This window comes from Monodon monoceros, unplaced genomic scaffold, assembly GCF_005190385.1.
Source record: "Monodon monoceros isolate NGI ecotype Baffin Bay Population unplaced genomic scaffold, NGI_Narwhal_1 Super_Scaffold_6, whole genome shotgun sequence".
Lineage (NCBI taxonomy): Eukaryota > Metazoa > Chordata > Mammalia > Artiodactyla > Monodontidae > Monodon > Monodon monoceros.
The window spans coordinates 26,115,560-26,130,817 of NW_021703783.1; the positions used below are offsets into that span (position 1 = coordinate 26,115,560).

At 43.1% G+C, this 15,258-nt stretch overlaps 1 protein-coding gene across 3 annotated transcripts in view; it reads left to right on the forward strand.

Moving 5' to 3' along the window:
* Window positions 1-457: 457 nt before the first annotated feature.
* The window catches only part of FGD4 (FYVE, RhoGEF and PH domain containing 4), a 206,482-nt gene continuing 191,681 nt past the window's right edge, over window positions 458-15,258 (forward strand). For 2 of the 3 annotated variants that reach the window (XM_029204412.1, XM_029204411.1), the window contains exon 1: window positions 657-1,033. In XM_029204412.1, coding sequence (XP_029060245.1) covers window positions 868-1,033 — 166 coding nt within the window. In that variant the 5' untranslated portion in view covers window positions 657-867. Of the gene's footprint in view, window positions 1,034-15,258 lie in introns of all 3 variants that reach the window. The other variant, XM_029204415.1, reaches the window with a different exon arrangement.

The window sequence follows — 15,258 nt, forward strand, 5'->3', positions numbered from 1 at the left end:
ATACTTCACTGGTAAGATCATTATCAAGGGCTCAGAAGCAGCTTGAGACATACGTGTGACCCTTGCCGTGTGGCTCTGCGAGAATGGCAGGCCCTGTACAGAGTCCGGAGTAGCTGTGATGATCTCTTCTTTCTCCCCGAGTCCAGGGCGTGGCCCACAGGTGAGCGCGGCTGACCTTCGGAGCACCCCAGGTATGCGTCCGCAGGTGAGCGCCCTCGCCCTCGTGGCTCCGGTCGAGACCCGAGGGCGAGCCGGGGCTCGCTGGGGATGGAGGAGGAGAGAGGGAAGAGGCAGGAGAGGAGAGGGGGAGGGGAGGAGAGGGGGAGGGGAGAGGGGAGGGAGGAGCTGCCCGGAACGCTCCCGGCGGCCCCGCGCGCACGCTCCCGGCGGCACCGCGCGAGCGTGCTAGGCTGCTGCCCCGGCGGGACCAGGACGCGGCGGCTGCTGTAGCGGCAGCGGCGACCACAGGCCGAACTCTCGGCGCTCTCGGGCGCTGGCCGGCGATTGGTCCAGAGAGGAGCGGGTGGTGGTAGCCGAAGTCAGCCGCTGCAGTGGCGGCGTCAGGTGAGAGCGCGAGCCGCAGAGACCGGGCGTGGCGGCTGCCGCACAGGGAGTCGGAGCCAAACTCACGGCGCGACCCTGGGAGTCCCGGGAGGAAGGGACGAGGAAGCACTTGCAGAGGAGACGCCGGAGCAGAAGGGCGCCGGCGCTGAGCAGCCCCGAAGTTGTCTCTGTCGAGTCGCGCCGAGCCTGGGCATACAAACGACGCCCCCGGGGGTCCGGTCGCCCCTCAGGAATCCGCCGAGCGCGCGCTTGCGGCCGGACGAGGGCGGGCGAGGGTGCCGAGCCGCGAGCGAACGCAGCAAAATGAGCGGCGAGGGCGACTACAACTTCAGACGGGTGGCGATCCGGCGGAAGTCCAACCCCTCCTACCTGCCGCCTGGGACCCCCCGGCCTTGGAGTCGGCCCTCGTCGCACCTGGAATGGGCCGAGACGGCCACGTTCAGGGGCCAGGCCCCCGCAGACGCCCCAGGTAAGTGCCTCGGGAGGTAAGGGGTGGGCGGGGGTGTTGTCGCAGTTGATGGACCGCCGAGCGCCCTGCAGGTGCGCCCCGTCCACCGCAGCGGTGTGAGCCAGTTCGGAAACCTTCCCAGAGGGCTGCGCCGGGCCGCCCACCCACTTTACCTATTTTGTCCCTTCCCCCAAAGGTCCTTGGCGGGAGCGCGCCTGAGGCTGAACTTATCAGTCCTGGAGGTCACTTACCAGGGAATTCCGGAAGTAAAGGATAACTCTTTTTTTAAGTTTGATTAGGATTTAATAACCAGTTTTCTACTGAAGTTTAAGGTTTTTCGCTAAGTTGCTTTCGGCAGACCTTGTGAAGGACTAGTACAATAAATGCGGGAGGCCGATGTTCGTCCTGGTCCGGCCGCCTACCTGTTGAGTGACCTCGGACCAGCAATCCTGAGTGCTCCGGTTTTCCCTTTTGAAAAAGACGCTTGAGTATGAAAAGCTGTAGGTCTCTCAGAAGGAAACATGTTCCTACTCTCAAGAAATTCAGTTTTTATTGTGGTTTTGTATTGATAAATTAAGATCTCAGTAATGCGGTATTTTGAATTCTGAATTCTCCATCGACTCTTAGTCTTGGAAGAAATCCTCAAAATGATCTGTTGCAGCCCACAACTTCTTCGCTCTTTAAAGGCATTCTGTTCTCCCTAGGCGGGCTTGAAGCTACGTAGAACACATTAGGGATTTTTTTTCTTGAATTGCAAAACTTTTCTTTAACCCCCACCCACGGCTTTTGAGCTCCTATTGTGCCATAAGCAGAGGTGGCTTGTGTATAGACCAGTTATGAGGCAGAAACCTTATTTGAGTAGCAGAAATACAAATGCTTTTTTATTCACTTACACTCATTTTATTCTTATTAAGCAAAGCTGTTATGGTTTAACTGTGAAGTCTTGGAGCTTTAAAATTTTTTCTGTTCCGTCCTGAAGCTGTAGTATTTACTCATAGGACAGAAGAGCATGGTGGGTGATGAATTACAAATTTATAGCCACATTAGGTAAGGGCAGAAATAGTGATGTGAGAAAATATATAAACAAGTAATCGAATCACAGTGGTTTAGGTCTCAATTTCCTCATCTTTGAAATGAAGACTCTGGTGAAATAATCTCTAAAATCTCTTCCCAGATTCACCCTAAAATGAGTAGAGGGGTGTTTTCTTCCTTTTAAGTGAAAATTCGTTACTTTGTTTTGAAGTTACTTATTTATGAATTTTTTAATTGTTTGAGCTACTCGATTTCTTTCTTTTTTATTTTTTTGTGGTACGCGGGCCTCTCACTGTTGTGGCCTCTCCCGTTGCGGAGCACAGGCTCCGGATGCGCAGGCTCAGTGGCCATGGCCCACGGGCCCAGCCGCACCGCGGCATGTGGGATCTTCCCAGACCAGGGTACGAACCCGTGTCCCCTGCATCAGCAGGCGGACTCTCAACCACTGCGCCACCAGGGAAGCCCTACTCGATTTCTTAATCATCAGCAGTTTTCAGTTGGAGGGTAAAGGGATCCAATTTCTTTACATCATTATTTTACTGAAAATCTCGTGCTTAGTTTCAAACTCTTTGAGTAGGTGAGCAAAAGATGAATTGCCTCCTAGAAGTAGGAGCGAGCAGTATAAATCATTTCTGCAAGGCAGCTGTGCTTATGGAAGAGTCCTTTTTTCTTTTCTATTCTCTTTTTTCTACAGAGAAAATCCAGAACACTTTCTTTTTTTTTTTTGACAAGATGGAGGACCTAGCAATAACTTTTCTAATCTGTTAGGGTGTCTCAGTATTGTTTAAAAGAACTCAAAGTTCTTGTTGCCATTATTTTCAGGGTTGAAAATTAATTACTCGATCTTCCTAGGTATGATTATTCCTCTTTACCATGATGTAATCTATAGTATCTGTTGGAGAGTGACCTAATGTTTTGAAAAGTAGTCTGACACTATTGAGTGACCACACCCCATTCAATTTGGTGAGGTAAAAACATTTTAGAAATTGCTTCCTTCTTTGAATCTAATCTGCCTGCCTATTAAGTTTCATCCAACTGTTTATCATTATATAAGTAGGATCCTCCCCTCATCAAAAAGTAAACCAGGTTTAAATTCCCAAGAAGTGCCAATTTACTCTGTAGTACCTAGAAAAGTATTTATATATGGAAACTACAACATTTAGACCCATTACATGTATAGTGGATGTTACTCATAATCGAAGTGTTACTTTCCCTCTTGAAGAAGGAACAAAAACTAAGAATTCAGTTTAGTGGTGTTGTGTTATATTCCATGGCTGTGAAATCCGTTATTTTTAGAGTTCTTTGCTTTTTCTCAAAAAAAAAAAAAAAGAAAAAAAGGAAAGAAAGGGAAAGACAAAAAAGTCTACCAACCACATCCTCCATATATATCTGAATGGCAGTGTCCTCGTCTAGGTGAGGTAATTAAATTAAGACATAGGCTTTGGGGTCATATAGTGCCCAAGTTCAAGTCCTTATACTACTGGTTTTATGAATTGAATCAAGTCTCTTAATTTCTCAATTTCTTCATCTGGACAATGGAGATAACAGTACTTTATAAGATTATGGGGAGAATAAAGTAAGATTATATAGATAAATGGCTGGCACAAAACAAGTATGCAGGTTAGAATCATAACAAGGAGTCATTATCCGTTTCTGTTTCCCAAAATGTCTGGCACTAGGACTGGCACATAAGAGACACTGTAAATACTTGTTGGGTGAATGAAAATCCTTCCCCTATGGTGTTCATAATAGCTACTGTTTATTGAGTGCATTTTCTATATCTAAGAATTGTGCTTTGTGATACATACACACCTGAATATGTTTGTGTATGAATTTATTTCACAACAATTTTAATAGGTAGGTAGTATTATGCCCATTTTCCAGCTAAAGAAATTGAGGCACAGAAAGTTTTACTAACTTGCTTGGAATCGTAAACTGGTACTTGTTTAGCTAGATTCAAATTCAAGTGTGCCTGGCATTAAAGGCAGTGCTCTTACCACACATCACATAAAGCATATAATTCCATTATGGTAAGAACATACATTTAAAGGGATATTTTATACACACACAGGATGAAAATTTTGTTACTTTGTGTATGTGTGTGTGGTTTTTTTTTTTTTTTTTTGGGTCCAGCTTTTTTCTGTGCCTTTCCCTTTTTTCTTTTCTATAGTCTGAATATCTGAAACCCTTGGCGGGGGGAGAGTTTGTCTATTGAATATCACTGAAGGTACCTTATTTCCTCAGTTATTCCTTCGTTTTATGGGAATCCTGAAGGATCTTTATTGAAGATGCCTTTCTTTATAAAATATGTTTGTTTCTACTTCCAACCCATGACCACTTTGATTAGCCAAGCATTTCTTTGACTTGAAGAAGGTGTAAATTTAGTTCAGGTTTGCTAAGGGGAGATCAGCATTGTTGTCATTAATTTTTCCACTTTGGATTAGTGTAGGTCTGCAGACTTTCTTATCAGTTGGCTTGGATGGAAGGCAGATTTTTCCTACACCATCCTTTTATCCAAGGTGTAGCCTCTTCAGTATGGGTCCCAGGTTCAGTCCTTTCCCATTTCACAAGCTCAAGGCCCATGTCTCCCCTTCCACTGCAAGAGCTGCAGTTCCTGGGCTCTAGGTTCCCCCACTAGAGTTTAGGTTTATTGTTCTTTTTCTTTTTTTCTCTTGTCCTTGGGAATCTCCTTTATTTTCTTATGATTTCAGCAGTACATTTAAAAGTATATCTGTTGTAATTTATTCAGCATCTGGGTGCTTCGTGGTGAAGGACTTTTTACACTATTTGTGCAGACTTTCTATAAGTAGAATTCCTTTTTCCAATTCTCACCATGGTTAGAATACTCGATTTTCAACACATACTCCAATATCCTGAGCACTTTTTTTTTTTTTTTTTTTTTTTTTTTGAGGTACGCAGGCCTCTCACTGTTGTGGCCTCTCCTGTTGTGGAGCACAGGCTCTGGACGCGCAGGCCCAACGGCCATGGCTCACGGGCCCAGCCGCTCCGCGGCATGTGGGATCTTCCCGGCTCGGGGCACAAACCTGTGTCCCCTGCATCGGCAGGCAGACCCCCAACCACTGCGCCACCAGGGAAGCCCCCTGAGCACTTTTTGAGGACTAATTTTACCTTTGTTGGAGGAGGAGGGATGAAGATTTGGGTTATACCAATAAGAGTAATTACTGTTTATTGGATGCTGATTCTGAACCAGGACTGTATGTATATTACTTATTCTTATGACAACGCTGCAAGATAGATGGTATTATCATTTTAGAGAAAAAGAAAAACCAAGTTGCAGTGCTCTGCAACCAGCCTAAGCTTCGGAGATAGGATTTGAACCAGGTCTCTCTGGCTTCAGTACTCACATGCTTATAATACTAGTTCTTAAGGTTTCCCAGGGCTTTGGAGGCAAAGCCTCAATATAACATATATGTGTTTCATATATGTTAGGGCTAATATTGTTTGTAACATTAATGAATGCATATTATATTTGAAACAGTGATCTAAACACAATTTATCTAAAGATTTATAATAAAATGGTGATGTTAATTTCATCAGTGATTCTTAGAAGCTGCTTAAGATGGACTTTGAAATAGGAAAGTCCTTCAGAGAATCAGGAACCAGGAAGTTTTCTTATTTCTTGGAAGGCCAAGAGCAGTTTAAAGAGTAGTCAGTCGTCTTTCAATGAATAGCCATGTAAACTTGTGAACTTAGGAACATTGAGAGACTTTTAATCCACAGTCACCTATTTGCTTGCATTCCTTTCCTCTACTGAGAAAAACTCAGGGTCATGGATCTAACTGGTGACAGAGAAGAGGACCTGGACTTATTGGGGTAGGAATTAGGGGTTGGCCCAAGGCCATTACCTCTGTACTTAAAGGGCACGTGGATTCAATCTTGGTGTAATCAGGGTGACCCTCTTGTTAGGGATTAATTCAGCTGGTGATTTGAAGTTGAAGCCAGTGCTCATTTACCGTTCTGTAAATCCTAAGGCCCTTTAGAATTATGCTAAATCTACTCTGTCTGTGCTCTATAAATGGAACAACAGAGCCTGGTGACAGTACGTTTGTTTACAACATGGTTTACTGAATATTTTAAGCCCTACTGCTCCAAAAAAAATATTCCTTTCAAAATATCACTGCTCATTGACAATGCACTTGGTCACGCAAGAGCTCTGATGGAGATATACAACCAGATTAATGTTTTCATGCCTGCTGCCACAACATCCATTCTGCAGCCCATGGATCAGGGAGTCATTTCTTCTTCTTTTTAAATTAATTAATTTAATTTAATTAATTGGCTGTGCAGTGTGGCTTGTGGGATCTTAGTTCCCCGACCAGGGATTGAACCTGCGCCCTCAGCAGTGAAAGTGCAGAGTCCTAACCACTGGACCACCAGGGAATTCCCCAAGGAGTCGTGTCAATTTTCAAGTCTTATTATTTAAGAAATGCATTTTATAAGGCTATCATAGATAGTGATTCCTCTGATGGATCTGGGTAAAGTCAATTGAAAATCTTCTGGAAAGGATTCACCATTTTAGATGCCATTAAGAACATTTGTGATTCATGAGAAGAGGTCAGAATACCAACATTCACAGCAATTTGGGAGAACTTGATTCCAGTGCTCATGGATGACTTTGAGGGGTTCAAGTCTTCAGTGGAGGTAACAAGAGAATTAGAGTGGAAATTGAGCCTGGAGATGTGACTGAGTTGCTGCAGTCTCATAGTAAAACTTGAATGGATGAAGAATCACTTCTTATGGATGACTAAAGAAACTGGTTTCTTGAGATGGACTCTACTCCCAGTGAAGATGCTGTGAAGATTGTTGAAATGACAACAAAGAGTTAGAATATGATCAATACATAGACTGAGTTGATAAAGCGGTGGTAGGGTTTGAGATTGACTCCAATTTTGAAAGAAGTTCCACTGTGGGTAAAATGCTATCAAACAGCATTGCATGCTACGGAGAAATCGTTTATGAAAGGAAGAGTCAATTGAAGTTAGCAAACTTCATTGTCTTTAAGAAGTTGTCACAGGCACTCCAGCCTCACCCTGATCAGTCAGAAGCCATCAGCATCGAGGCAAGACCCTCCACCTTGCAAAATGATTACGACTTGCTGAAGGCTCAGATGATGGTTAGCATTTTTTAGAAATAAAGTATTTTTAAATTTTTTATTTATTTTTTGGCTGCGTTGGGTCTTTGTTGCTCCGTGCTGGCTTTCTCTAGTTGCAGTGAGCGGGGGCTACTCTTTGCTGCGGTGCGCAGGCTTCTCATTGTGGTGGCTTCTCGTTGTGGAGCGCAGGCTCTAGGTGCATGGGCTTCAGTAGTTGCAGCATGCGGCCTCAGTAGTTGCATCACGTGGGCCCTAGAGCACACGGACTTCAGTAGTTGTGGTGCGTGGGCTCAATAGTTGGGGCACGTGGGCTCGGGCGAGTGGGCTTCAGCAGTTGTGGCTCACGAGCTCTAGAGTGCAGTCTCAGTAGTTGTGGCGCATGGGCTTAGTTGCTCCGCAGCATGTGGGATCTTCCCGGACCAGGGCTCGAACCCGTGTCCCCTGCATTGGCAGGCGGATTCTTAACCACTGCACCACCAGGGAAGTCCAATAACGTATTTTTAAAGTAAGGTATGTACAGTGTTTGGAAATGTAATACTGTTGCACACTTAATAGACTATAGTATACTGTAGGCATAGTTTTTATGTACTGGAAAACCAAAAAATTGTGACTTGCTTTATTACAATATTCACTTTAGTGCAGTGACCTGGAACTGAACTGCAGTATCTCCAAGGTTTGCCTGAAAATTCTTTTCTACATGCATTTGCTGGAAAGTTGATTCAAAAAGGATTTAAACATAATGCATTTAATTTTATGGATGTGAGTATTGTGTGTGAGATTCAGTAGGTTTAGACACAAGCTCATGAATCTGTATTTTTTAAAAGTATATCAGATAATTCTGATAATCAGCTTGGTTTCCAAATGCCATCCTACCAACTGCATCAAAATTACTTGGAGTGCTAATTAAAAACCAGCAGTACCTTAGATAGAATGAGTCAGAATCTCCAGGGGGTAGGGTTAGCTGTATTTTTGACAAGAGCCCCAGATGATTCTGATGTGCAACCAAACTTCATCAACTACTGTGCATTTCCAAGCTAGGGTAAACCCCACCTTTGGTCCTGAGCCCAGACAACCAATATTTTTTAGGTGCAAGGCAAAGAATGATATAGATTGTCCCTCAACTAACACATCATATTGGCCCTCTGTATTTTTGGCAAACTTTTTGCCCATTTCCGGTTGGTTTCTAATTGTATTCTTTACATTTGGTATACTATTTTGCTTGGTTCTTTTTTCTCGACTTAACCTGTTAAGTTGAAGTAGACTTTAATTTATGCTGATAGACAATTTATATACGACTGGAGTATCTGACGTGAACACAAGTGACCTTTCATTTCAGTCTTGGTTTCTTAGTGTCCTTATTGCTGCCCTCTGTTTCTTTCCTAATCTGGAGGATGAATCCACTCCTCATTTCACAGGCTCCTTGTCCTACACCTCCACTTCTCTCCAAATGAGGTCTTGCAAGACTTTAAACTTTGATATTCTCTGGAGCTTTCTTCCTTAAACTGCTACATATACTTCCATTGCTGCCTCCGCTTCTTCATCCCCTCATCCCATCCTTCTCCCTACTTCCTTTTCTTGGTCTAGGCTGGCTTCTGTTCTAAACTTGATCAGTGTTCTAAGTCAGCAGTGAATTCCTACGTATCATCCAGTAGCCTGTTTGTAGTCCTTATTGTTTTTTTTGTTTTTGGCCGTGCGGCGAGGCTTCCCTGACCAGTGAAAGCGCCGAGTCCTAACCACTGGACCGCCAGGGAATTCTGTGGTCCTTATTCATAATTTCTGGGTGGTATTTCCTTCTTTTTTCTTTTTTTGGCCATGCCACGTGACTTGTGGGATCTTAGTTCCCCAACCAGCGGTCGAACCCGCGATGTTGGCAGTGAAAGGGCAGAGTCCTAACCACTGGACCGCCAGGGAATTCCCGGTATTTGCTTCTTTTTAAAGCTCTTTTCTTGGTCCTGATTTTCATACTTCAACTGGATCTCCAAGTTTATTCCTTTGACTAGGTCATTTTTCTCCTTTCTCTCCTCCAGCATTCCCATTATTTCCTGCCACCTCTTACTTGGTGGTGTCATCCACCCTCTGGGCTTCTTTCTCTTTACTGCTGAATAAATGTAAATGTCCTAAGGGTACCAAATTGCAGCTCCTTTTTCTGCTGCAATCTAGCCCATCCTCCTGACTTTCTTGGAGGAATTATTAACCTTGCTTTTGTTAGACTTCAAAGTTTATTTTAAATCTGCTCTTCCCTCTTATCTACTTGCTACCGAGTTAGCCACCCAGTTGTTATTGATTCTTCTTCATTTCATGATGGTGGCCTTTGTCTTATTTCAGGGCACTTCTCCCACCAGCTATCCACGTTACATCGCCCCCCTCCCCCAATTAATTTTCTTAAATCTGGGTATTGTTCATCTCCTTCCCATGGTCAAAGCTTTCTATGGCTCCTAACTGCCTGTTATTGATGTTTATAATGGAGTACTCTATATACACTTTAGTGACTTTGGTTAAACCTTTACCAGTAACCCTTCAGTATAGAAATGGACCTTTCAAAATTCATATAAACATTTAATCTTATTTGAACTATTCAATATTAAACCTAGAATAATCATGCATTAGTCATGCTTTAGGAGGGGTGTGTGTGTGTGTGTGTGTGTGTGTGTGTGTGTGTTTTCAGGAATAAATTTGGCATTGTTTGTAGAGCATTGTCCAGAATTAGTCATCTGTCCTTGGAATGCAGTTAATAGTGGGTGGACATTAGCACCAGTAAGTACTCTTAGAGCCCATAATCTGTTTTGTATTATTGCCTCACCTACGCAGGAATAGAGTGAACACAAACCCAACTGCTGTGCCCCTCTCATACACATACCCACTCACTGGAATTAAACTGTCAACTTCACCAACTGCTGCATCTGCAGAAACCAGGGAGCTGCTTCCGTTCTGGGGACTGCACCGAGCCGCAGTGAAGCCTTGCTGCAGACAGGTATCTAGTCTGCTCTGCAAGGCTGGGTTGTTCACTGGGGCCTCTGGCAGAATTTTGTGTTAGGACACATGTTAATAAGTAGCCTTTAAAAGTGCCATGACTTTACCATATGTTATTTGTATTTTTAAAATATATGCTAGTGAGTATGTTTAGGAGGTGAAAAGTCAGTATGTAGAGCCAAATAAATTATAAGATACCCCAGCTGAAGAATACGCTTATAGTTTCAAGTGCAGTGTAGTATAATGTATGGGAAGTTACCAAATTATAGACGAATTCAGTTAAAATTAATTACTAAAAACCACTTGTAGAAAAATACAACTTTTAAACAAAGTCATCTTTATTTCCTCTGCAGAAAATTGACTAACATGTAACATTTCTTTTCCTAAAACATGCTGCCTTACCTTAATGGTGTCATATTGATGATGAACCAATATTGATAAGTAATGTTGGGAATCCAAAGATGAATGGAACAAATTTCCATCCTAGAAGGGGGATATGATGTATAATAAACACCAGGGTATAAGGTCACATTGGGTGTAAGAACAGTGATCAGAGTGATCATATTTCAGAGGACGGCACTTTTTTTTTTTTTTTGCGGTACGCGGGCCTCTCACTTTTGTGGCCTCTCCCGTTGAGGAGCACAGGCTCCAGATGCGCAGGCTCAGCGGCCATGGCTCACGGGGCCAGCCGCTCCGCGGCATGTGGGATCTTCCCGGACCGGGGCACGAACCTGTGTCCCCTGCATCGGCAGGTGGACTCTCAACCACTGTGCCACCAGGGAAGCCCGGAAGGCACGTTTTTAACTGTGCTGCGTCTTCACTTTGAGGAAGACTGCACATCTGACTCGTGCCTTTGGAGTTACCCATGAGCCCATGTGCTGATTCATGCATCTGATTGGAGCACCTTCCTGCTGACACAAGCTGAAAATCCATGGCAGGCTGGAAAAACAAATCTACCCACAGGTTCCATTCAGAGCCATTAGCCAATTAATTCCATCAGTATCTCTGTGTTCTCTTTTCAGACCCTTATATCCTTCATTATAAATTTTCCTTCCTAAGACCCCACTAAAGCTGGATCTTTCAGTCCTTCAACAAGTGTTTCAGTGTTTACTATGGACCAGGCAGTTGTGTTGGGGCCTAGAAATCAAGGTGAGAAGAATACACGCTAGTGGTTTAGAGTGTGGGCCCTGGAGTTGGACTGGCTGGGTTTGAATTCTTCTCTAGTAATTAACTGGGTGACTTGGAACTCTTTGACTCAGTTTCCTCATCTATAAAATGATAACATGATATATTACCTACATTGTGGAGTTGTCGGAAGAATAAAAATGTTATTGTTTTTAAAGGGCTTAGAACAGTGCTTGGGAAATGTTCAAATGATAACTTTTTCGGTGTTTTTGTTAGGATTAACACAAATACTACTCTCACAGTTCTGGTTTCTTTTTGCATCTTATGTGTATCTCTGATCTAGCGCTGTCTCTCTGGATTGTGATTGGTTGTTTACACTTGTACCTACTGAGTACAAGTTACTGCCCAAGGTACAAGCTCTTTTAGGCACATATTTTCCCACCCCCTTTTATCCACTTCCTGCCTAGTCCTTTCCTCCCCTTAGTTGCTGCCAGAACTGCCTTTTACTGCTGGCCTCTCTCCTCAGTATTTCCTCCTGTGCTGTCTTGAGCCCCACTTTTACGTCAGACTTCCTTAAAGCCTGAATTGCATCACAGAACCACACCCTGCCTCTGTTTCCTGACTGAAGCCTGGCTCTCACCTTTAATGCTGGTTCCCTGGTGACTCAAGTGGCAGTTGATCTTCCACCATCCACATAGCTGCTGGTCAGGACCTGTGGTCAGCTCTCTCTTAGCTTTTCCTGATATTTGTTTTCTACCCTCCTGGAAAAAAATCCTCCTGCATTCACTCTTGCCAGCCACCTCAACTTCTTCACTAAATTTCTCCTTGTTTTTCCTGTGCCTGGCCCACCAGTCCCTAACTTGAGTCATCCATTGCCATTGCTCCTCAAGGGCCCCTCAGAGTCCACTCAAGGGCTCAGTAAATATTGTCAACAGAAGAACCCCAAACTAGCTTGGCATATCTTGCTTCAACATAAGAATTTTCTGACAACGCTGAAAGAATATGGAATTGGTTTCCTTTGGTGGTTGTGAGTTCCTTATTAATGAGGATATTCAAGGAGAGGCAAGATGGCTTCGTGGCTATAGAGGAGACAGAATGTCAGATGTAACCTTTTCTGACCAATAATCCCAGCTTGCACACTAAAATATTCTGTCAGTGGTCTCAGCTGTCCTGTGTCTGCACCATTCATGTTCTCCTGTCAGCAATATGTACTAGTTTTGTGCAGGGGTGTATTATGAGGAAAGGCGTGGGAATAGTATACTTTGTTCTCCTTGAGATTTCATGGACTAGATATCCCTTTCAGTGTAACAGTTCTTATTATTCCTGGCGTCCTTTCTGATGCTGTTATATGTCTTGATTCGAGAGTATACTGGAGTTTGTAGGCCCTGGGTTGCTCCTTCACTGAAAGGCCTCAGAATGCTTTGTCATGTTGTCAGGAGTTTCATTATCTTATACGTATCACTTACCATTCCAGGTGTCCTCTCCTTGAACAGTCTTTTTTTTCTTTGCCTGTTATTTCTCACTATTAGGACTTGGCTTTTAAGGTCAAAACTTCTAATAGTGCTCCTTTCTTCTGCCCATCTCTAAAGGGCATACTTTAAAAAGCAATCTGACACGTAGAAACTAGGCATGATCAGAAGCAAGATTTTAATTTCCAGCTCTCATACAAAAAGATGAGATTGTAGAACATCTGAGACCTGAAGCATCACTGTATTGTTTTCTGTCTCTTAATGTATTTCATAAAATTTAAAATATTTTATCAAGTCTTTTTAACATTTTAACATCTCTGAAATTGGGATGCTTTTTTCAGTTGGTGCTGGTTAAAAAATTGTGAGACATTAAAATATAGACTGGCCTAAATTTTAAAACATAACTGTAAAATATTTACTGCCTCTGAATAGTAGCAAAGATTATGAATTTGTGGAATATATAACTGAAAACATTGACTAACATCCCCACCCCCCTTCTCTAAACCCAAACATACTATGTGTGATTATATCTTCTATATCTGTGACTACTCCTTCTGCCTCTTAATTATAATTAACAATCATAAGAGTCAAAACAATAATAGCTATCATTTATTGAGCAATTACTTTTTTGGTCAGACATCCTAAGTGCTTTACATGCATAAACTCAATCATCACTAGTAAGATCTGTAATCCACATTATACAGAAGAGGAACCAGAAGTCCAGACAGATTAAATAATTTGTCCAAGTTTACCTGGCTGGGGAGCCAGGATTTTAAACTCAGGCTCTTAACCCATGTACTTTCCTACCTCCCATAAATTTCTTATTGCCAGTTTTTTTTTTTTTTTTTGGCTGCATTGGGTCTTTGTTCTGCACACAGGCTTTCTCCAGTTGCCGCAAGCAGGTGTTACTCTTTGTTGTGGTGCGCTGGCTTCTCTTTGTTGTGGTGCACTGGCTTCTCATTGTGGTGGCTTCTCATTGCAGAGCTAGGCAGCGGGCTTCAGTAGTTGTGGCTCGTGGGCTCTAGGGCGCAGGCTCAGTAGTTGTGGCACACAGACTTAGCTGCTCCGCGGCATGTGGGATCTTCCTGGACCAGGGGTCGAACTCATGTTCCCTGCATTGGCAGGCGGATTCTTAACCACTGCGCTACCAGGGAAGTCCCTTATTGCCAGTTTTTTTTAACATCTCTGAATATAAGGATAGTAATTATTGATCTTTAGTAACGGGGAAGATACTGTCTCTGATAGTTTTGTCTAGTTTATCCAGAGTATTAAAAAGAGTAACTCTGGTCAACTGCAGCTAGTGAGGAAGAGGAAAAAGAGACATTTCAAGGAAAACGAGAAACATATTCTTTTTTCTTTTTATTTTTTTTTTTGCAGTACACGGGCCTCTCACTGTTGTGGCCTCTCCTGTTGTGGAGCACAGGCTCCGGACGCGCAGGCTCAGAGGCCATGGCTCACGGGCCCAGCCGCTCCGCGGCATGTGGGATCTTCCCGGACCAGGGCACGAACCTGTGTCCCCTGCATCGGCAGGCGGACTCTCAACCACTGTGCCACCAGGGAAGCCCAATATTCTTAAAAAAGATTCTGAAGATGGAAACAAAAAGTAGCTTTCTGGCCTTTGCTGTGCAACCAGACCTCTTGGGAATACTCACCTAATTCAGGCTTCTACTGCTTTCTTGTCATATCTCATTAGCAGGGTGATGGTTATGTACTAAACTTTGAAATTATGTAAATAGTATTAATTTTCAAGAATCCTGTTAAATTTGAGATGTTCTGAAAAAACAGGCAAAACTGCCTTTCTCCTCTTTTATTCCATTAAAAAAACCAAAAATGGATAGCTATATAACAATGCATAGAATAATATAGAATGTATATATTAACATAATATATATTAATATTATTATATATACAGGTACATATGTATATATAGTATTAATATATCAATACCATGATCCTATTGGTATATGTTGGCAAACCACTTTAATTTTTCTAATTAAGAGAATTATGCATAGCTTTTTTCACTCTTTTAACATCTTAGTGTAATAAAAACTTGGATGTGAGGAGTTACGCTCAGACAGGCTGTCCCCCATGGAAGAACTAGGGAACTGACTAGGGTGCTAATTAGAACCCTTTATAGTCCTTTTACAGAAAGCGGTAAACTCACGCCACTGGTTATGAAAACAGTGAAAAGAAGGGAAGAGAAGGATTCAGGAGGAAGCAGGGAGGAAACTGCCAATGATGGCAGTCATTGTTCTGAAGTCGGTGTGGTGCCCAGTATAAGCTCATTCTCATTGAGAACTAATGCCCGTTTCTGAGTTTTGGAACTGAATGACCAACTTGTATGTTTTTGTTAACCTGAGAGATTTGCTTAACCACATTGTGGGCATTGGGGAGGTAGAAAAAAGAAATAGAAAATTAAAAGATATTCACATAATCCCCACCTTCAGTGGGCAGCTGTCATCATACAATGTCTGAAGGCCTCTGATGAAGCAGCTGGCAGGGATGGTGGAGGTGCTTCTTTCCCTCATGGTCTTGAT